Source organism: Triticum dicoccoides, chromosome 3A (genome assembly GCF_002162155.2).
Source record: "Triticum dicoccoides isolate Atlit2015 ecotype Zavitan chromosome 3A, WEW_v2.0, whole genome shotgun sequence".
Taxonomy (NCBI): domain Eukaryota; kingdom Viridiplantae; phylum Streptophyta; class Magnoliopsida; order Poales; family Poaceae; genus Triticum; species Triticum dicoccoides.
The window spans coordinates 551,772,204-551,795,452 of record NC_041384.1 but is presented as its reverse complement, the minus strand read 5'-3'; the positions used below and the strand labels follow the sequence as shown (position 1 = coordinate 551,795,452).

Sequence of the window (23,249 nt, the reverse complement as noted above, 5' to 3'; positions counted from 1 at the left end):
GCCATATAATTACCATATTCAAAATTTCCTGAGTTATGACCTTACCATACCTGTATTGATTTATTACTATACGTGGATTAATTATGATTTATTACTATATGATTTATTACTATACGTGGATAGCCTTATCATACCTGGTGGTAATTTAAATTTATTATCATATTCGATATTTCCCGAGTTATGGCCTTATGATACCTGGATTGATAGCCTTTGGGATAATTTAAATTTATTACCATATAATTACCATATTCAAAATTTTCTGAGTTATGACCTTACCGTACCTGGATTGATTTATTATTATACGTGGATTAATTATGATTGATTACCATAAATACGTTGGGTATTGCCGGTCAGACGAGAAAAGAGAAAAACCGGTGGAAAGGGCTGATGGGAGCTGGGACGAAGAAAAACCGGTTGAAAATAAACCGGTTAAAAGTGGGGAGGACTATTCAACCAATTCGTCCATTAGGAGTAGAGATGCTTGTGTAGTTGTGTCGCTAGTTTTTATAAATGATTTAGCCATTATTTTTATTAGGCGCTATATATATGCTTGTGTAATTGTGTCGCTAGTTTTTATAAATGATTTAGCCATTAGTTCTCACACATACCTCTGCGAAAAAAAAAGTCATATGCATCTTTGCCCCCTCTCAGTTCTCATCCTGGCTCCGCCCCTGCTCGCCAGCCCCTGCTCTGATTGGGAGGGAAATAAAAAGATCGATTGGTTTGGAGGCACAGACTAAAACCAGGATCAATCGATTTGGACTAAACAACAGCTCAATTCGTTTTAGCTAGGGCACGTCTAGATATGTTTTAGATCCATGCCGACGCTGACGAACTTGTCGGCGAGCTCCACTTCCTTGTTCTTGTTGACGCCAAACTTGTTGATGTGGTCTGGAGATGGCCCTCATGAGGGTCACCTCCGGCCCATCCATGACAATGTACTTGACCAGGCCCTTCACGTACCCACCGCCGGCGCCTCCCAACGACGACGCTGAGGCCTTGGCCGCAGCAGACAGCAGCACGAACGTCACCTCGGTCGCCAGCCTCCATGGTGGCCGTCGCGCAGGTGTACAATCTTGGCAGCGGGGTACAGGGCCCTCTACGATTTCATCATGGTCTCCAACTCATCGAAGGTGAGCAGCCCGTCCCCGTTGAGATCAACCTAGTACGAATCATGGCGCGGCACTCGCCGACATCCCGTCTGGCGCCCACCTCAGGCTCGCCGGCGTGATGGTGCGATGAGAAGCCCGTGTGCACGGCGCACTTGGCGGTGCCACTGAACTCACCGAAGCGCCGTACTACATTACAGTCAAAAGAAGTTCACTGGGCCAAAACTGAAGTTCAATTTTAAATGGCACGGCGGTTTCAAATAAACCCATCGTTCTCGCCTCCCATATATTCCGTCAAAGAAGGTCACTCATTTTATTTTTCCTGGTCCGAAATTTAACTCGCTATTTGACTTAGTTTGCTCGCCCATACCAATTCCCAGCTATAAATACCAACACAGCAGAACTCCATGTCAACCAGCAGGAAACCAGCTACGATCCCAGCCGAGTGAATGAGCATGGCCGCATCAGGCGAGTTCAGCCGTGTGTTCGCGGCGTTCGTAGGACGGCGACGGCAAGATCTCCACGGCCGAGTTGTGGCTCTGCATGTAGGCGGCACTGGGCGGCGACATGTCAGCCGAGGAGGTGCAGGCCCTGATGGCCTCCGCAGATAGCGACGGGCTGCTGGACGAGGAGTTCCTGAGGCTGGTGCGGGAGGCTGAGGCCGGCCACGAGGAAGAGGAAAACAGGTGCAGGGAGGCGTTCAGGATGTACGAGATGTAAGGGAGGGGCTGCATCACCCCGCTCAGCCAAGCTGATGATGAGCAGGCTAGGCTATGATCCGCCGGTTCGACCTCAACACGACGGGGTGCTCACTTTCAACGAGTTCAAGACCATGATGATGATGATGATGGCATGAGATCTAGATTATGCCCACACATACAAAAACTCAACTTCTATGCAAGACATTCGGTTTTCTATAATGAAAAATCGGACAGGGTGGCCTCTCTTTTGCTCCAAAAAAGGAACTTTGTATGCTTTCTCTGGTTGATTGTGATTCTATAATTTCTATCTTTGATTCATCAACAGATACAATTGTATTGTTCTATAGCCAACTAGACTGGCCCCACATCCCTTGACAAAAACAAAGTGCCAAACTAAAAAAGATGAACAAATGACAATGCTTCCATTTCCAGTGCTCCACTATTAATATCAGTGGATACCTGGGAGGGACATGACACATCTATAAAATGTTGCAACGAAGAAAAACATCTTTCCAGCAGTAGCATATAAATTGCACTTACCCATCATTATTCCAACATACCTGGTCCTAAATAAAACAGATGGACCAGACTCCACACTTGACTCCTTGGCACCTTCCATGCTCCAGTAAAAAGAACAGACAGGAAAGCTCTAGCAGTCGAACCTGTACAGTACGGTCTTCTGCACCACGGGCGCATAAACGTTAAAAACTAGATTGCCCCGACGAGCGAGCTGACCGGTTCATCCACTGCACAGAGTTACAGCAATATAAGTACATGTTCTCCATGGTCTATCTGTGATCATCAGGAGGGTGTGCTATAGTAAATGACCCACATAAAAGGGGGGATCCATCTCTTTTTGTTGGTCTATGAGATTAATCTGAAACCTACACTTAAGTCACAGACTGAAATAAGGCTACTTTCCTGAGCCCATGGAACTTCTCCCAGCTCAAAACCTTATCAAGGGGGTGATCATGCATGTCTTCGGATATATAAGGATCACCATTCCGAAGACAATTGTGCAGAGGCCTTGAGCTATATTAACCAGGAACCGATTCAGAAGAGATGTGTCCACCGCTAGCACCAGGGGGATTAAAACTGCTGGCAGGCGTGGTTCTCTGAGCGAAATCAAGCAGCATCTGCCGTTGCTGCTCGTTTGTGTGAGGGAGGCTTGCACGTAGCAACTCTACTGGCATCTCCCTGCTGGGTGCTTGAGAGGCTTCAGATCCAATCACAGAGCCTGATGCCTGCATCACAAACATCTGCAGAATACTTTCATACTTAGTGAGGCAGTATTTTGTCAGAAGCCCAAAGAAAGCATCAAACGATGCCTGCCAGAGAGCTCGGTTTGACGGGGTATAGCTGGATACGGCACGCTGATCAGTCAGCAACTCAGTTGCTCGGTCCAGTACTGACTTGATAATAAGAGAAGCCCCGTCACCAGCAGAGCTACCAAGAGGACGGAGAGGTGGTTGTTCAGATGAACAGACGACTGCAGCAAGGCAAGCACTAAGAGCACCAAGCTCCATATGGTGAGCACAAGTCGAAACAGTCTTTGCCAGAGCAACTGTTGTCTCTGCTGCACTTGAATCTGATGGTAAACCCCCAAACAAGAACCTCAGGTGTCGGAAAATAGCCATGCACACAATCCTGGTCAACTCGCTTCCAGGGACAATAAGCCGGATATAACGAGCCAGAAGCTTACGTCCTTTGGGAAGAGAAACAATGCGAAGAAAGACAATATCATCCTTAGGGGCTAAACCAGATGAATTGGCAGATTTGCTGGGCCCAAGAGGGTCAGCAAGCTGAAGTGATGCGGCTAGACCTTCAAGGAGAACTTGTCGCCTTCGCCTCAGCTGAAAGCTATTCTCCTGTGCCTGGCTAGACTGCAGGAGCCTGTCAATATCATCCACCTCAAGAAGAAGACCAATGGCATCTTCAACAGTGACCCTGGCTGCTAGCATAGGTTCTTTCTCCAGGGACCTCACGGAAGACTTCTGATCATGAGGACCCTCACCTGACAAAGGATTGTCAACTTCAAGAAGAGACCGGGGCCTGCGAATGGAAGAGAAAGAAACTCTCCCAAGAGCATCGACCTGAAGATATGCATGCTGGTCACCACTTGATCTAGACTTGGAGGGCAAGTCTTTAACTGATGTTGGGGAGAAATTGGTCTTTTGCTTAGAACTGGAACCCTTTTTCGCCATGCAAGCTTGATGATAATAATCAACAACATAAGGATCACTGCTGTGACTTGCCGAGTGCTGCATTCTTAGAATAGACTCGATCTCTTCAGATGACATGTACTTGGATCTAAACTTCAGTCCACCACTCTCACCGTTCTGACTACCAGTAGTATCAGATGGTGGTTGAGAAAAACGTAAACTGTGTTTTCCCCTTCCTGATCTTGATCTCTTGTCTCTTGATGAAGGAAGACTGGTAGCAGATTCAAACCTGCCTGGTATCTCTGGGGGGTGATGATGGTAGAATAGGTGGGGTGGTAAATTTAGGTAATTCTGATGGTGGGATGGTTGGAGCTGTGCCAATCTCTGCTGTTGCTGAGAGAATAGCAGTGATGACATTGGGCTATTCGGAAGCGATATTTGTTTCTGTAATAAGTTTGGCAGTAGATTAAGGTGCTCCCCAGTGAACAGGTTGGCTTGGTTTGACCAGTCATTTTGCATTGGATTGCCTACATGCATATTAGGACCACCAAAGGGCATGCTTCCCCCATATGGTAGTCCATGAGGTAACCCAACCATATGATACGGGGAACCTGGCAGTGGCATGCTCGGAGAACCCATCTGTATCCCAGCTCCAAATGATGGAATGCTCCCATGACGTGTAAGACCTTGAGCAGGATGTGGTGATCTACCACCTGGTGGCGGAAACGAGGTAAACGGAGGAGACTTTGGTCCTGTGATAGGTTCACTGGAACGGTGCTGCAGTGGCTGCTGAGGATAGGAAGATGTTCGACTTAGCGGTTTGCTGTCCCCTTGCTGCACCAAAGAATGTGACTGTGATGACCACCATCTTTTACCTTCCTGGAATTCCTCATTTTCTAATATATCTTGATAATTGGGAAACTCTACATCCTCAGTCCAATCAACAGTTAAAGAACCTGAAGAATAAAAATCATTCCATAGATCAGTAACACATTGAATCTTGGGGCATAAAATTGACTTCTACTATACACATAATTCAACATAAGACAATTTTTTTATCCTGACAGAACAATATATAAGAACCTAAATTCGAGGCCACAAGGGATTGAAATTTGCTTAAAATAGTTGCTTTCCAACCAATAAATACAGACACCTCGCCACTCTTCCTGATAATACTGGTGACATTAAATTTCGAAAATATGTGCAACAATGCAATAAAATCATATCGTACTGGAGCACATGCTGAGCTTTCAACAAGCCACATGCAAAAACTACAATATATTAATATAAACATTTCTGAAAAAAAACATAAATGTTTTTATCTACTGACATAGATAACATGATGTATAGCATGTCATAATTCCATACATAATATACAAGGTTAACAGTGAGAGGCAAAACAGTTGAAGCGACAAAAATAAATATGGTGCAGAAGAACATGCTGTGAAGACTGACTTGAAGATTCTTAAACAACCAAAGTTTGAGCATCATGTTTCATAGAGAGCAATAGCGAATATCACAAATAAGCTTCACACTATTGAACATCAGTGTTAATTTGTCGTAAAAGTAGCAATGTCAACTTACTTCCTCTTGAAATGGATCGTCTGTCACCGATAACACCAGGATTCCGTGTTCCACTAACGGTTCGGTTCAACTGAAATAAAATATGTAAATTTCTGAGTGCAAGCTAAGAAACAGTAATAGTAAACAAGCAGCTACTATGAACACATGCATCATATATAAGTATTAAGTCAAACAAAGACGAAGGTGAAGGCACAACAGACATAATCCTAAGGTGCATAGCCATTGACCAAAATATTACTCCAAAGCGAGTTCAATCCCCATGAACTCAGTGTCTACATCTTTTATGTCCAATAGGGCCTTTCATGGGTAAAAACGTAGAATAGGTAAATGTGTTCAGAATCAATAATCTATCTGCGTTCACTAAGTTCAGATAATCAAATTATCAAGGATATAATAAGAAAAGAATGGATTGTCAAACAATAAGAGTAACCGCTTAGCAAAATATGATAAAGCATAATGTGGCTTCAGAAAGTTGCTAATTCAAGAAGAATCTGCTGAAGAATACTGTGTATCCCAAAAACATATGTGATAGGTGCATGTGGGAAAGGTCATATCCAACTCCTATCAATTTTTAAAGCTGAAACACTGGAGCAATAAGTTAAGAGTAGCAAACCTTAGCAAAAGTACTCGCAAGATCATCGACGTCCGACAAGTTACTTAGATTGTCAATCTGTGGAAATAGGAGCTTGAGTCAGAATAACAGCATGCACTAGAGAATTTAAATAAATTAGAAATCACAAGAAAAGATAATAAAAAACAGGAAGCATTTTGAAAATGGTATGCACAGGGTGTCAGGTTAGCTAAAAGCATACACATGTCCCTGATTCCCCATACAAACTTTGTTTCTGAAAATACTGAACAGGGATTGACGGCTAATTACTTTACATGAACAATTTGCCCATTACAATCAACTCGAGGTATAAGTTTACACATGCGCTCTAGCTAATCATGATCACGCAGTACAACTGAGCCACACAGTCAGTGAGTCACTAAAAATTGATCATGTTAAGCAGCATAAGCTTAAACTCGCTATGCCCAGAAATACATGACATGAATCTTAACGGCCAAACTTAATCCATAGGAGACTTAAACTAGATATTAGCATTGCAAGATCAACGACGCAATGTTGACTGCTAAAGCAACTAGAGCAGTTCAAAAATGGCATGCCTACCAACAGACCAATCAGCTCTATTATTCTGCAACATAGTAGATTCAATGGTTATTTTCACACAGCAGTATTGAAAATGTTGATCCCAAAGTTGCAGAAATAATTATGTTTGAACCCAACAAATGAATTCTGGGGTCAAACAACACAGGTGGAAGTATGCTAGGATCCAAATTGCACCAAAAATCCTACTCATAATTTCCTCAAAAAAAAAATCCTACCCATAATCAACAATCAGATAAATACATAGGCTAGGCTACTCATATAATCAACAATCAGTGTTCTAGGGGTGTAAAGTCTTGACCAGTTAGTAACAGGGTGGGTGCAAGAAAACTTCTGCTTACTACATCCGAGGCAAGAAATTCCACCCTCTAAAGGAACTTTTGTGCTCTGAAAATAAGTGCTAAAATCGTTCACTAGACGGCACATTAAGATAGCTCAAAAGTTCCCACCGGTCACCAAAGGACTTTGTGTTCCAACACTAGTGAATTGATCCTCATTTCCACCAGATACACCCCATAGGCCCGCAAGGATTTATTCGTGATTCCTCCAGCACTAACTCTCCACTACTAACATCCAAGTTGCAAAATCCGCACGCCACCAAATAGGATCAAGCACGCATGAGAACCAAACACACAACACAAACAAGGCCAGCAGTCCATAACAAATATGGTCAGGGTGTGGACTAGGAAGGTTCCGGAGTCAGCACCTCTTCTCCAACCGAAGAGAGCCGGTACAAGCCACCATCCTCTGGCCCGCTGAATCCACCGCCATTGCCATGGCCACCATCAGCCTCCAAGCAACCTAGCTCGAGCCCGTCGCGCGGCTCCTTCCCGAAGAAGGCGTACTGCCCGGCGTCAAAACTATCTGCAGCAAGGAAGAACAGATCAAATTAACATCTTTACCCAGATTACAAGCTAGAACTAACTACGAAGAACAGAGGCAAGAACAGCATGGGAAGACCAATCAAGCGAACAAACTAAAAACATGTCTTCAGCTCGCCGGGTAATTCTCCGCTGGGAGAAGCAAGATTCGCACCAGAAGCGCAACGAAGGCGCCAGGCTCGAGCACCAAATCTACCAGGGCAGCACCAGCAACCCAACAACACCAACCAAACCGGCGAGCAGATCAAACGCTCCCAGGAAACCCAGCAAAAGCGCACCAAATTCGTTCACCACCCCGGCGCAAGCCTCACCTGCAGTGGAGGAGGAGGAGGCGCCGGGGCCGCCGGCGCCGTCGGCCTCAGCGCCCGGCATCTCCGCAGAAACCTAGCAGCAGGAACAGTAGCAGCCTGCGGCGCGCATCTAGCTACGGCGAGGGCGAGCGAGTTGGCGCGATTCTCTTCGGCTTTTGGATCTGAGAGCTGAGGGAAGGGATAGCTCGGCTCGGCGGCCTCGGGTGCTGCTGCTGCCTCCTACTTCTCCCTCCTCTTTCTCTCTCTCTCCCCCTCCCTCTTTCTCTCTCCTATCTATAAATAAATAAGTAAAGGGGAATATATTTTGGGATAAGGAGGGTAGCAATTGATTGCTCCCAAAGAAATAGGGCGTGCAAATTAAAAGCAGCCCGAAAATAAACACCGCCTTTTCCCTCTTGGTTGGGCGGGATTAGGGTTTCACGCTTTTGTTGCATTAATTAATTAATTAATTATTGCCTTCAAAAAATAATTAATTAATTAATTATTACAATAAAAAATTGGTGTTGCCTTGCAAGGCACACAACAGTGGATCAAGCAGGGGAAGTGAGATCAGAAACGGTAGATGATGGGAGGTGCTAAAGAAGTGTAGATAAGAGAGGGAGATGGGAGACTTTTGGCGTGGCTTGATTGTTACTCCATCCATATTTAACTTTTCTTTATGCGTTTTCTTCTTTTTCACTTTGTCTCTGCCTCTTTTCTTATTATTATTATTATTATGTGGTGTCCTGTTTTTGGAAGGGACTTTGAAATCATTGGGTTTTTTGAGGGTGTCACTGCTAAACTGTGTCATTTACTATATGGTTTTCTCTCTCTTCTATGATTCATATACTTGTCTTCGGTAATGATGGTCTTGGGGGATGGATTTAGCACTCTGTTAGCAGTTGGTTGGTGGTGATGGGAAGTGGAGGTACTGCATTCGAGGGGAGGGATCAAGCATCAAGCATCCTATGTTACTGTTACTAATAGAAAAAAAAATATGAGATGTGGTGTGCTGCTTTGTTTACACCAAAATGTTACCTCCTCCGTTTTAAAGTGAGAATGATACTCAACGATGCTTATTTTCCCGAGATTTTTTGGTTTAGCTGATGCGACTCCTGCCTAGCCTTTCGAAAACAAATGTAGCTTATATTTATTCTTCCCCGAGCGTGCTTGATTTTGGGGATGACCTTCTTACCAATAAGAGAAATTTTACTATACTCGTATGCTCGTGTGTTGCTAGTGCCGTAGATGGCACCCAATTCCCATGCGCGTGTGTAGCTTGCTTCTAAAAACGGACTAGAAACCTCATTTTTCAAGGTAGAGCCATAAATGCTACGGTACCATGGCATGATGTGGCCGTGTAATAGACTATAGGTACAGTTGCAACTTGTAACCGATTCGATCGCTCCATGCTCTCTTTTTTTAATACAGTATAGACGCAAACGCTCATATACACGTGCATGTACTCATCTTTATGAATGCATACACGTACACTCTATCTCTATGAGCACCTTCAAAAGACATCTGTCTGCATGACCAAACGACATACTACCATTTCCTTTGTCCCTTGTCGAGACACATGTTCCTTTTTCTGACCCTGAAATGCCATCTAGAATCCCCGCAAAAAAGAAATACCATCTAGAGGAAGACGTGAGATGAAATTTTAAAAGGAGAGTCGGTACCAAACATGGCCCTACAAAAGGAGCACGTACCCCATCACCAAGTAATAATAATAATAAACTTTTAAAAGGGAGAAAGTGGGTAGGGATATGTGGATGGATGATAGGAGTATTCGCGCACGTAAAATGCTTTATTTCTTTTTTCAGTGATGCGGCGGCCAACAGGAGTCCTTTTCTCTGGGCTCTTTCCTTCTTTTTAAAAAATTTTCAGCTGTCACGAGAGAGATAGAGTGTGTGAATTATTGGGCGCCGGAATATTCCGTGCCACCCAAACGGTTGGAAGAATATGTTCCGAGGAGCCTGGCAGGCAGGCAGCTGGTTAATCAATCACCAAATGCTCGAGATGAGCAGATGGCACACCTGAGCTGAGCTGAGCTGAGATGAGATGAGGTCGGGCTGTACTTTTTCGCATGAATATGTTGGAGTTGCCCTAGGTGTGATTCGAGCTCGGCCAATTTTGTGAGCTGTTTCCAAACGCTGCATTCCCCAGGCCTTGTAAATTTAACGGTAAGAGCCAAGAGGCTGGCATGGATTATTTAGAGCAACTCCAACGGGGCGATCCAAACGAACGACGCTTTTGTCCGTTTTTTGTCCGTTTGGGTCGGCCCGGCGGACACAAACGTCCGGTGTTGTGTTTGGGCTGGCGTGAGCGCCGAACGCTGGCCCGATCCATTTCGTCGGCGCGTCAAAAAAAATATTGCGAGCAGTTTAAATATAAATATATGCATTTAACTAAACATAAAAGCCGGCCACGAAGGAGATACAGCCCCCACATCGCTCCTCCGGGGCGACTCGGGCGGCGACACAAACCAGCCCGCCGCCACCTCCCTTTCCCGATCCCTTCCCCTCGCCGTTACCTGAGTAAGAAGGCGAGAAATCTCGCAGCGCTTGCGAGGATGGTGACGGCGGGGCGTCTTGTCGGATCTGGCTCGCGGGAGGCCGGGATGCAGCGGTTGGTGGCGGATCTGGCCCGCGGTGCCCAGTTGCGGCGCTCGGCGGCGGATCTGGCATGCGGTTGGCTTCGACGTGAGGTGGCTCGGGCGAGCGGGCAGTCAAGCCGGTATCCCGGTGACGGTTGTGTAGGCCACGTCCCACTCCGCTCTTGCCCTCACTTCTCCCCATCGCGACACCCGGTCCCGGAGCCCGGCAACAGGCGGCTGCGGCGCGCATCCAGTGTTGGGTTTCGTAGTAATTTCAAAAAAATTCCTACGCACACGCAAGATCATGGTGATGCATAGCAACGAGAGGGAAGAGTATGATCTACGTACCCTTGTAGATTGACAACGGAAGCGTTTGGTTGATGTAGTCGTACGTCTCCACGGCCCGACCGATCAAGCACCGAAACTACGGCACCTCCGAGTTCTAGCACACGTTCAGCTCGATGACGATCCCCGGACTCCGATCCAGCAAAGTGTCGGGGAAGAGTTCCGTCAGCACGACGGCGTGGTGACGATCTTGATGTACTACCGTCGCAGGGCTTCGCCTAAGCACCGCTACAATATTATCGAGGACTATGATGGAAGGGGGCACCCCACACGGCTAAGAATATGATCACGTGGATCAACTTGTGTCTCTAGGGGTGCCCCGTGCCTCCGTATATAAAGGCTCAAAGGGGGGGCTGGCCGGCCAAGAGGTGGCGCTCCAGGAGGAGTCCTACTCCTTCCGGGAGTAGGACTCCCCCCTTTCCTAGTTGGAATAGGATTCGCGGAGGGGGGAAAGAGGAGAGAGAGGAGGAAGGGGGCCGGCCCCCTCTCTTTGTCCTATCCGGACCAAAGTGTTGGGAACGTTGCAGAAAATTAAAAATTTTCCTACGGTTTCACCAAGATCCATCTATGAGTTCATCTAAGCAACGAGTCTAGGGAGAGAGTTTGCATCTACATACCACTTGTAGATCGCGTGCGGAAGCTTGCAAGGTGATGATGTAGTCGTACTCGACGTGATCCAAATCACCGATGACCAACGCCGAACGGACGGCACCTCCGCGTTCACACACGTACGGGACGGGAGACGTCTCCTCCTTCTTGATCCAGCAAGGGGGAAGGAGAGGTTGATGAAGATCCAGCAGCACGACGGCGTGGTGGTGGATGCAGGGCGTCACAGCAGTAGGGCTTCGCCGAGACTACGAGGGAGAGACGTAACGGGGGGAGGTGGAGGCGCCAGGGGCTGGTGTGTGAAGTCCCTCCTCTCCCCCACTATATATAGGGGTGCCAGGGGGGGCGCCGGCCCTAGTAGATGAGATCTACTAGGGGGGCGGCGGCCTAGGGGAGGTTTCCCTCCCCCCCAAGGCACCTAGGGGTGCCTTCCACCACTAGGACTCCTCCTAGGGGGAAACCCTAGGCGCATGGGCCTATAGGGGTTGGTGCCCTTGGCCCATGAAGGCCAAGGCGCACCCCCTACAGCCCATGTGGCCCCCCGGGACAGGTGGCCCCATCCGGTGGGCCCCCGGGACCCTTCCGGTGGTCCCGGTACAATACCGATAACCCCGAAACTTGTCCCGATGCCCGAAATAGCACTTCCTATATATAATTCTTTACCTCCGGACCATTCCGGAACTCCTCGTGACGTCCGGGATCTCATCCGGGACTCCGAACAACATTCGGGTTTCTGCATATCCATATCTTCATAACCCTAGCGTCACCGAACCTTAAGTGTGTAGACCCTACGGGTTCGGGAGACATGCAGACATGACCAAGACGCTCTCAGTCAATAACCATCAGCGGGATCTGGATACCCATGATGGCTCCCACATGCTCCTCGATGTTGTCATCGGATGAACCACTATGTCGAGGATTCGATCAAACCCTGTATGCAATTCCCTTTGTCAATCGGTACGTTACTTGCCCGAGACTCGATCGTCGGTATCCCAATACCTTGTTCAGTCTCGTTACCGGCAAGTCACTTTACTCGTACCGTAATGCATGATCCCGTGTCCAACACCTTGATCACATTGAGCTCAATATGATGATGCATTACCGAGTGGGCCCAGAGATACCTCTCCGTCATACGGAGTGACAAATTCCAGTCTCGATCCGTGTCAACCCAACAGCTACTTTCGGAGATACCTGTAATGCACCTTTATAGTCACCCAGTTACGTTGTGACGTTTGATACACCCAAGGCACTCTTACGGTATCCGGGAGTTACACGATCTCATGGTCGAAGGAAGAGATACTTGACACTTGCAAAGCTCTAGCAAAACGAACTACACGATCTTTTATGCTATGCTTAGGATTGGGTCTTGTCCATCACGTCATTCTCCTAATGATGTGATCCCGTTATCAACGACATCCAATGTCCATAGTCAGGAAACCATGACTATCTGTTGATCACAACGAGCTGGTCAACTAGAGGCTTACCAGGGACATAGTGTGGTCTAAGTATTCACACGTGTATTACGATTTCCGGATAATACAGTTATAGCATGAATAAAAGACAATTATCATGAACAATGAAATATAATAATACTTTTATTATTGCCTCTAGGGCATATTTCCAACAGTCTCCCACTTGCACTAGAGTCACTAATCTAGTTACATTGTGATGAATCGAACATCCATAGAGTTCTGGTGTTGATCATGTTTTGCACGCGAGAGAGGTTTAGTCAGCGGATCTGCGACATTCAGATCCGTGTGCACTTTGCAAATCTCTATGTCTCCATCTTGAACATTTTCACGGATGGAGTTGAAACGACGCTTGATGTGCCTGGTCTTCTTGTGAAACCTGGGCTCCTTGGCGAGGGCAATAGCTCCAGTGTTGTCACAGAAGAGTTTGATCGGCCCCGACGCATTGGGTATGACTCCTAGGTCGGTGATGAACTCCTTCACCCAAATCGCTTCATGTGCTGCCTCCGAGGCTGCCATGTACTCCGCTTCACACGTAGATCCCGCCACGACGCTCTGCTTGCAGCTGCACCAGCTTACTGCTCCACCATTCAACATATACACGTATCCGGTTTGTGACTTAGAGTCATCCAGATCTGAGTCGAAGCTAGCGTCGACGTAACCTTTTACGACGAGCTCTTCGTCTCCTCCATAAACGAGAAACATGTCCTTTGTCCTTTTCAGGTACTTCAGGATATTCTTGACCGCTGTCCAGTGTTCCTTGCCGGGATTACTTTGGTATCTTGCTACCAAACTTACGGCAAGGTTTACATCGGGTCTGGTACACAGCATGGCATACATAATAGATCCTATGGCTGAAGCATAGGGGATGACACTCATCTCTTCTTTATCTTTTGCCGTGGTCGGTGACTGAGCTGAGCTCAGTCTCATACCTTGTAACATAGGCAAGAACCCCTTCTTGGACTGATCCATTCTGAATCTCTTCAAAATCTTATCAAGGTATGTGCTTTATGAAAGACCTATGAGGCGTCTCGATCTATCTCTATAGATCTTGATGCCTAATATATAAGCAGCTTCTCCAAGGTCCTTCATTGAAAAACACTTATTCAAGTAGGCCTTAATGCTGTCCAGAAATTCTATATTATTTCCCATCAGGAGTATGTCATCTACATATAATATGAGAAATGCTACAGAGCTCCCACTCACTTTCTTGTAAACGCAGGCTTCTCCATAAGTCTGCATAAACCCAAACGCTTTGATCATCTCATCAAAGCGAATGTTCCAACTCCGAGATGCTTGCACCAGTCCATAAATGGATCGCTGGAGCTTGCATACTTTGTTAGCGTTCCGAGGATCGACAAAACCTTCCGGCTGCATCATATACAGTTCTTCCTTAAGATGCCCGTTAAGGAATGCTGTTTTGACGTCCATCTGCCATATCTCATAATCATAGTATGCGGCAATTGCTAACATGATTCGGACAGACTTTAGCTTCGCTACGGGAGAGAATGTCTCGTCGTAGTCAATCCCTTGAACCTGTCGATAACCCTAAGCGACAAGTCGAGCTTTATAGATGGTAACATTACCATCCGCGTCCTTCTTCTTCTTAAAGATCCATTTGTTTTCTATCGCTCGCCGATCATCGGGCAAGTCTGTCAAAGTCCATACTTTGTTTTCATACATGGATTCTATCTTGGATTTCATGGCTTCAAGCCATTTGTTGGAATCCGGGCCCGCCATTGCTTCTTCATAGTTCGAAGGTTCATTGTTGTCTAACAACTTGATTTCCAGGACAGGGTTGCCGTACCACTCTGGTGCGGAACGTGTCCTTGTGGACCTACGAAGTTCAGCAGTAACTTGATCCGAAGTACCTTGATCATTATCATGGTTTTCCTCTTCAGTTGGTGTGGGCATCACAGGAACGGTTTCCTGTGCTGCGTCACTATCCCGCTCAAGAGGTAGTACTTCATCGAGTTCTACTTTCCTCCCACTTACTTCTTTCGAGAGAAACTCTTTTTCCAGAAAGCATCCGTTCTTGGCAACAAAGATCTTGCCTTCGGATCTTAAGTAGAAGGTATACCCTACAGTTTCCTTAGGGTACCCTATGAATACGCATTTTTCCGACTTGGGTTCGAGCTTTTCAGGTTGAAGTTTCTTGACATAAGCTTCGCATCCCCAAACTTTTAGAAACGACAGCTTAGGTTTCTTTCCAAACCATAATTCATACGGTGTCGTCTCAACGGATTTAGACGGTGCCCTATTTAAAGTGAATGTAGCTGTCTCTAGAGCGTATCCCCAAAATGATAGCGGTAAGTCGGTAAGAGACATCATAGACCGCACCATATCCAATAGAGTGCGATTACGACGTTCGGACACACCGTTTCGCTGAGGTGTTTCAGGCGGCGTGAGCTGTGAAACGATTCCACATTTCTTTAAGTGTGTACCAAATTCGTGACTTAAGTATTCTCCTCCACGATCTGATCGTAAGAATTTTATCTTTCGGTCACGTTGATTCTCCACCTCATTCTGAAATTCCTTGAACTTTTCAAAGGTCTCAGACTTGTGTTTCATTAAGTAGACATACCCATATCTACTCAAGTCATCTGTGAGAGTGAGAACATAACGATATCCTCCGCGAGCCTCAACGCTCATTGGACCGCACACATCGGTATGTATGATTTCCAACAAGTTGGTTGCTCGCTCCATTGTTCCGGAGAACGGAGTCTTGGTCATTTTGCCCAAGAGGCATGGTTCGCACGTGTCAAACGATTCATAATCAAGAGACTCTAAAAGTCCATCGGCATGGAGCTTCTTCATGCGCTTGACACCAATGTGACCAAGGCGGCAGTGCCACAAGTATGTGGGACTATCGTTATCAACTTTAAATCTTTTGGCATCTACACTATGAACATGTGTAATATTACGCTCGAGATTCGTTAAGAATAAACCATTGACCATCGAAGCATGACCATAAAACATATCTCTCATATAAATCGAACAACCATTATTCTCAGACTTAAATGAGTAGCCATCTCGTATTAAACGAGATCCTGATACAATGTTCATGCTCAAACTTGGCACTAAATAACAATTATTAAGGTTCAAAACTAATCCCGTAGGTAAATGTAGAGGCAGCGTGCCGACGGCGATCACATCGACTCTGGAACCATTCCCGACGCGCATCGTCACCTCGTCCTTTGCCAGTCTCCGTTTATTCCGCAGCTCCTGCTGTGAGTTACAAATATGAGCAACGGCACCGGTATCAAATACCCAGGAGTTACTACGATTACTGGTAAGGTACACATCAATCACATGTATATCAAATATACCTTTGGTGTTGCCGGCCTTCTTATCCGCTAAGTATTTGGGGCAGTTTCGCTTCCAGTGACCCTTCCCCTTGCAATAAAAGCACTCAGTCTCAGGCTTGGGTCCATTCTTTGACTTCTTCCCGGTAACTGGCTTACCAGGCGCGGCAACATCTTTGCCGTCCTTCTTGAAGTTCTTCTTACCCTTGCCCTTCTTGAACTTAGTGGTCTTATTGACCATCAACACTTGATGTTCTTTCTTGATTTCAGCCTCTGCTGACTTCAGCATCGAGAACACTTCAGGAATGGTCTTTTCCATTCCCTGCATGTTGTAGTTCATCACAAAGCTCTTGTAGCTTGGTGGGAGCGACTGGAGGATTCTGTCAATGACCGCCTCATCTGGGAGGTTAATGTTCAGTTGGGTCATACGGTTGTGCAACCCAAACATCTTCAGGATGTGCTCACTGACAGAACTGTTCTCCTCCATCTTACAACTGTAGAACTTGTCGGAGACATCATATCTCTCGACCCGGGCATGAGCTTGAAAAACTAGTTTCAGCTCTTCGAACATCTCATATGCTCCGTGATTCTCAAAACGCTTTTGGAGCCCCGGTTCTAAGCTGTAAAGCATGCCGCACTGAACGAGGGAGTAATCATCAGCGCGAGACTGCCAAGCATTCATAATGTCTTGGTTCTCTGGGACGGGAGCATCACCTAGCGGTCCTTCTAGGACATATTGTTTCCTGGCAGCTATGAGGATGATCCTCATGTTCCGGACCCAGTCCGTATAGTTGCTGCCATCATCTTTCAGCTTGGTTTTCTCTAGGAACGCGTTGAAGTTCATGTTGACATTAGCGTTGGCCATTGATCTACAAGACATATTTGCAAAGGTTTTAGACTAAGTTCATGATAATAAATTTCTAATTAAATTATGAACTCCCACTTAGATTAGACATCCCTTTAGTCATCTAAGTGTTACACGATCCGAGTCGACTAGCCCGTGTCTGATCATCACGTGAGACGGACTAGTCATCGTCGGTGAACATTTTCATGTTGATCGTATCTTCCATACGACTCGTGTTCGACCTTTCGGTCTCCGTGTTCCGAGGCCATGTCTGCACATGCTAGGCTCGTCAAGTTAACCCTAAGTGTTTTCGCTGTGTAAAACTGTCTTACACCCATTGTATGTGAACGTAAGAATCCATCACACCCGGTCATCACGTGGTGCTTAGAAGCGACGAACTGTAGCAACGGTGCACAGTTAGGGGAGAACACTTCTTGAAATTTTATAAGGGATCATCTTATTTACTACCGTCGTCCTAAGTAAACAAGATGCATAATACATAATAAACATCACATGCAATTATATAGTTGTGACATGATATGGCCAATATCATATAGCTCCATTGATCTTCATCTTCGGGGCTCCATGATCATCTTGTCACTGGCTTGACACCATGATCTCCATCATCATGATCTCCATCATCGTGTCTTCATGAAGTTGTCACGCCAACGACTACTTCTACTTCTATGACTAACGTTTAGCATTAAAGTAAAGTAGTTTACATGACGTTATTCAATGACACGCAGGTCATACAAAAAATAATGACAACTCCTATGGCTCCTGCCGGTTGTCATACTCATCGACATGCAAGTCGTGAATCCTATTACAAAGAACATGATCTCATACATCACAATTCATCATTCATCACAACTTCTGGCCATATCACATCACATGATCAATCGCTGCAAAAACAAGTTAGACGTCCTCTAATTGTTGTTGCATCTTTTACGTGGCTGCAATTGGGTTCTAGCAAGAACGTTTTCTTACCTACGAATCACCACAACGTGATTTTGTCAACTTCTATTTACCCTTCGTAAGGGCCATGTTCATCGATTCCGCTCCAACTAAGGTGGGAGAGACATACACCCGCCAGCCACCTTATGCAACTTGTGCATGTCAGTCGGTGAAACCGGTCTCACGTAAGTGTACGTGTAAGGTTGGTCCGGGCCGCTTCATCCCACAATACCGTTGAGCAAGAAAAGACTAGTAGAGGCAAGTAAGATGACAAAATCCACGCCCACAACAAAGTTGTGTTCTACTCGTGCAAAGAGAACTACGCATAGACCTAGCTCATGATGCCACTGATGGGAACGTTGCAGAAAATTAAAATTTTTCCTACGGTTTCACCAAGATCCATCTATGAGTTCATCTAAGCAACGAGTCTAGGGAGAGAGTTTGCATCTACATACCACTTGTAGATCGCGTGCGGAAGCTTGCAAGGTGATGATGTAGTCGTACTCGACGTGATCCAAATCATCGATGACCAGCGCCGAACGGACGGCACCTCCGCGTTCAACACACGTACGGGACGGGAGACGTCTCCTCCTTCTTGATCCAGCAAGGGGGAAGGAGAGGTTGATGAAGATCCAGCAGCACGACGGCGTGGTGGTGGATGCAGGGCGTCACAGCAGTAGGGCTTCGCCGAGACTACGAGGGAGAGACGTAACGGGGGGAGGTGGAGGCGCCAGGGGCTGGTGTGTGAAGTCCCTCCTCTCCCCCACTATATATAGGGGTGCCAGGGGGGGCGCCGGCCCTAGTAGATGAGATCTACTAGGGGGGCGGCGGCCTAGGGGAGGTTTCCCTCCCTCCCAAGGCACCTAGGGGTGCCTTCCACCACTAGGACTCCTCCTAGGGGGAAACCCTAGGCGCATGGGCCTATAGGGGCTGGTGCCCTTGGCCCATGAAGGCCAAGGCGCACCCCCTACAGCCCATGTGGCCCCCCGGGACAGGTGGCCCCACCCGGTGGGCCCCCGGGACCCTTCCGGTGGTCCCGGTACAATACCGATAACCCCGAAACTTGTCCCGATGCCCGAAATAGCACTTCCTATATATAATTCTTTACCTCCGGACCATTCCGGAACTCCTCGTGACGTCCGGGATCTCATCCGGGACTCCGAACAACATTCGGGTTTCTGCATATCCATATCTTCATAACCCTAGCGTCACCGAACCTTAAGTGTGTAGACCCTACGGGTTCGGGAGACATGCAGACATGACCAAGACGCTCTCAGTCAATAACCATCAGCGGGATCTGGATACCCATGATGGCTCCCACATGCTCCTCGATGTTGTCATCGGATGAACCACTATGTCGAGGATTCGATCAAACCCTGTATGCAATTCCCTTTGTCAATCGGTACGTTACTTGCCCGAGACTCGATCGTCGGTATCCCAATACCTTGTTCAGTCTCGTTACCGGCAAGTCACTTTACTCGTACCGTAATGCATGATCCCGTGTCCAACACCTTGGTCACATTGAGCTCATTATGATGATGCATTACCGAGTGGGCCCAGAGATACCTCTCCGTCATACGGAGTGACAAATCCCAGTCTCGATCCGTGTCAACCCAACAGCTACTTTCGGAGATACCTGTAATGCACCTTTATAGTCACCCAGTTATGTTGTGACGTTTGGTACACCCAAGGCACTCTTACGGTATCCGGGAGTTACACGATCTCATGGTCGAAGGAAGAGATACTTGACACTTGCAAAGCTCTAGCAAAACGAACTACACGATCTTTTATGCTATGCTTAGGATTGGGTCTTGTCCATCACATCATTCTCCTAATGATGTGATCCCGTTATCAACGACATCCAATGTCCATAGTCAGGAAACCATGACTATCTGTTGATCACAATGAGCTGGTCAACTAGAGGCTTACCAGGGACATAGTGTGGTCTAAGTATTCACACGTGTATTACGATTTCCGGATAATACAGTTATAGCATGAATAAAAGACAATTATCATGAACAATGAAATATAATAATACTTTTATTATTGCCTCTAGGGCATATTTCCAACACAAAGGGGGGGAGGGGCGCGCGGCCCATGTCTGGCCATCTCTCCTCTCTTCCACTAAGGCCCACTAAGGCCCATATACCTCCCGGGGGGTTCCGGTAACCTCCCGGTACTCCGGTAAAATCCCGATTTCACCCGGAACACTTCCGGTATCCAAACATAGGCTTCCAATATATCAATCTTTATGTCTCGACCATTTCGAGACTCCTCGTCATGTCCGTGATCACATCCGGGACTCCGAACAACCTTCGGTACATCAAAATGTATAAACTCATAATATAATTGTCATCGTAACCTTAAGCGTGCGGACCCTACGGGTTCGAGAACAATGTAGACATGACCGAGACACGTCTCTGGTCAATAACCAATAGCGGAACCTGGATGCTCATATTGGCTCCTACATATTCTACGAAGATCTTTTATCGGTCAGAACGCATAACAACATACGTTGTTCCCTTTGTCATCGGTATGTTACTTGCCCGAGATTCGATCGTCGGTATCCCATACCTAGTTCAATCTCATTACCGGCAAGTCTCTTTACTCGTTCCGTAATACATCATCCCGCAACTAACTCATTAGTTGCAATGCTTGCAAGGCTTAAGTGATGTGCATTACCGAGAGGGCCCAGAGATACCTCTCCGACAATCGGAGTGAAAAATCCTAATCTCGAAATACGCCAACCCAACATGTACCTTTGGAGACACCTGTAGAGCTCCTTTATAATCACCCAGTTACGTTGTGACGTTTGGTAGCACATAAAGTGTTCCTCCGGCAAACGGGAGTTGCATAATCTCATAGTCATAGGAACATGTATAAGTCATGAAGAAAGCAATAGCAACATACTAAACGATCGGGTGCTAAGCTAATGGAATGGGTCATGTCAATCAGATCATTCACCTAATGATGTGATCCCGTTAATCAAATAACAACTCTTTGTCCATGGTTAGGAAACATAACCATCTTTGATTAACGAGCTAGTCAAGTAGAGGCATACTAGTGACACTTTGTTTGTCTATGTATTCACACATGTATTATGTTTCCGGTTAATACAATTCAAGCATGAATAATAAACATTTATCATGATATAAGGAAATAAATAAATAACCATCACGTGAAATATGCCCTAGAGGCAATAATAAAGTTATTATTTATTTCCTTATATCATGATAAATGTTTATTATTCATGCTAGAATTGTATTAACCGGAAACATAATACATGTGTGAATACATAGACAAACAGAGTGTCACTAGTATGCCTCTACTTGACTAGCTCGTTAATCAAAGATGGTTATGTTTCCTAACCATAAACAAGGAGTTGTTATTTGATTAACGGGATCACATCATTAAGTGAATGATCTGATTGACATGACCCATTCCATTAGCTTAGCACCCGATCGTTTAGTATGTTGCTATTGCTTTCTTCATGACTTATACATGTTCCTATAACTATGAGATTATGCAACTCCCGTTTATCGGAGGAACACTTTGGGTGCTACCAAACGTCACAACGTAACTGGGTGATTATAAAGGAGCTATACAGGTGTCTCCAAAGGTACATGTTGGGTTGGCGTATTTCGAGATTAGGATTTTTCACTCCGATTGTCGGAGAGGTATCTCTGGGCCCTCTCGGTAATGCACATCACTTAAGCCTTGCAAGCATTGCAACTAATGAGTTAGTTGCGGGATGATGTATTACGGAACGAGTAAAGAGACTTGCCGGTAACGAGATTGAACTAGGTATGGGATACCGACGATCGAATCTCGGGCAAGTAACATACCGACGACAAAGGGAACAACGTATGTTGTTATGCGGTCTGACCGATAAAAGATCTTCGTAGAATATGTAGGAGCCAATATGAGCATCCAGGTTCCGCTATTGGTTATTGACCAAAGACGTGTCTCGGTCATGTCTACATTGTTCTCGAACCCGTAGGGTCCGCACGCTTAAGGTTACGATGACAGTTATATTATGAGTTTATGCATTTTGATGTACCGAAGGTTGTTCGGAGTCCCGGATGTGATCACGGACATGACGAGGAGTCTCGAAATGGCCCAGACATAAAGATTGATATATTGGAATCCTATGTTTGGATATCAGAAGTGTTCCGGGTGAAATCGGGATTTTACCGGAGTACCGGGAGGTTACCGGAACCCCCTGGGAGGTATATGGGCCTTAGTGGGCCTTAGTGGAAGAGAGGAGAGGTGGCCAGAGATGGGCCGCGTGCCCCTCCCCCCTTTGGTCCGAATAGGACAAGGAGAGGGGGCCGACCCCCCTTCCTCCTCTCTCTCCTCTTTTCCCCCCTCCGCGAATCCTATTCCAACTAGGAAAGGGGGGGAGTCCTACTCCCGGAAGGAGTAGGACTCCTCCTGGTGCGCCACCTCTTGGCCGGCCAGCCCCCCCTTTGAGCCTTTATATACGGAGGCACGGGGCACCCCTAGAGACACAAGTTGATCCACGTGATCATATTCTTAGCCGTGTGCGGTGCCCCCTTCCATCATAGTCCTCGATAATATTGTAGCGGTGCTTAGGCGAAGCCCTGCGACGGTAGTACATCAAGATCGTCACCACGCCATCGTGCTGACGGAACTCTTCCCCGACACTTTGATGGATCGGAGTCCGGGGATCGTCATCGAGCTGAACGTGTGCTAGAACTCGGAGGTGCCGTAGTTTCGGTGCTTGATCGGTCGGGCCGTGGAGACGTACGACTACATCAACCAAACGCTTCCGTTGTCGATCTACAAGGGTACGTAAATCATACTCTCCCCTCTCATTGCTATGCATCACCATGATCTTGCGTGTGCGTAGGAAATTTTTTAAAATTACTACGAAACCCAACAGTATATGACTTTGCTATTTGTTGGTGTTTTTGTGCGCGTGCGTTGGTGTTGGCTGTGTGCATCCTAGCTATGCAGAGGCCGGGTGTGTACTCATTATGTTTGTATCCTCTTGATGCTTCATTTGAGTTAATAAAATTCACCCTTTGTCGAAAAACGAAGGCCAGTGAAAGTCCACATTACATTAATAAAAACACTAAAAACAAGATGACGCGCTGCCCTAGGCATCCTCGGCGACGGTGGCGTCTGCGTCGGGACCGGTGAGGTCGATCAACGTCGGCGCAGCGCCGGCGCAGCGCCGGCCCATGAGAACGCCGTGTTCCAGACGGC

General features: G+C 46.5%; 1 protein-coding gene across 1 annotated transcript; it reads right to left on the bottom strand.

Annotated features, from left to right (window-relative positions):
- Nucleotides 1-2,090: 2,090 nt before the first annotated feature.
- On the bottom strand, nucleotides 2,091-8,163 carry LOC119269128 (protein PAT1 homolog 1-like). Its single transcript, XM_037550893.1, has 5 exons — nucleotides 7,917-8,163; nucleotides 7,431-7,588; nucleotides 6,170-6,226; nucleotides 5,557-5,626; nucleotides 2,091-4,928 (listed from the first exon to the last, which is right to left on the bottom strand). Exons 1-5 carry the CDS (start codon nucleotides 7,975-7,977, stop codon nucleotides 2,848-2,850), a joined length of 2,427 nt encoding a protein of 808 aa, XP_037406790.1. The 5' UTR covers nucleotides 7,978-8,163; the 3' UTR covers nucleotides 2,091-2,847.
- Nucleotides 8,164-23,249: the final 15,086 nt, after the last annotated feature.

What these genes read in the sequence shown, in the direction of transcription:
- LOC119269128 (XM_037550893.1), bottom strand. Translation starts at nt 7,977, where the DNA reads ATGCCGGGCGCTGAGGCCGACGGCGCCGGCGGCCCCGGCGCCTCCTCC. An exon ending in CTCCTCCTCCTCCACTGCAG is followed by an intron (nt 7,589 to 7,916) that starts GTGAGGCTTGCG and finishes TCCTTGCTGCAG; the next exon opens with ATAGTTTTGACGCCGGGCAG. An exon ending in ACGATCCATTTCAAGAGGAA is followed by an intron (nt 4,929 to 5,556) that starts GTAAGTTGACAT and finishes TTTATTCTTCAG; the next exon opens with GTTCTTTAACTGTTGATTGG.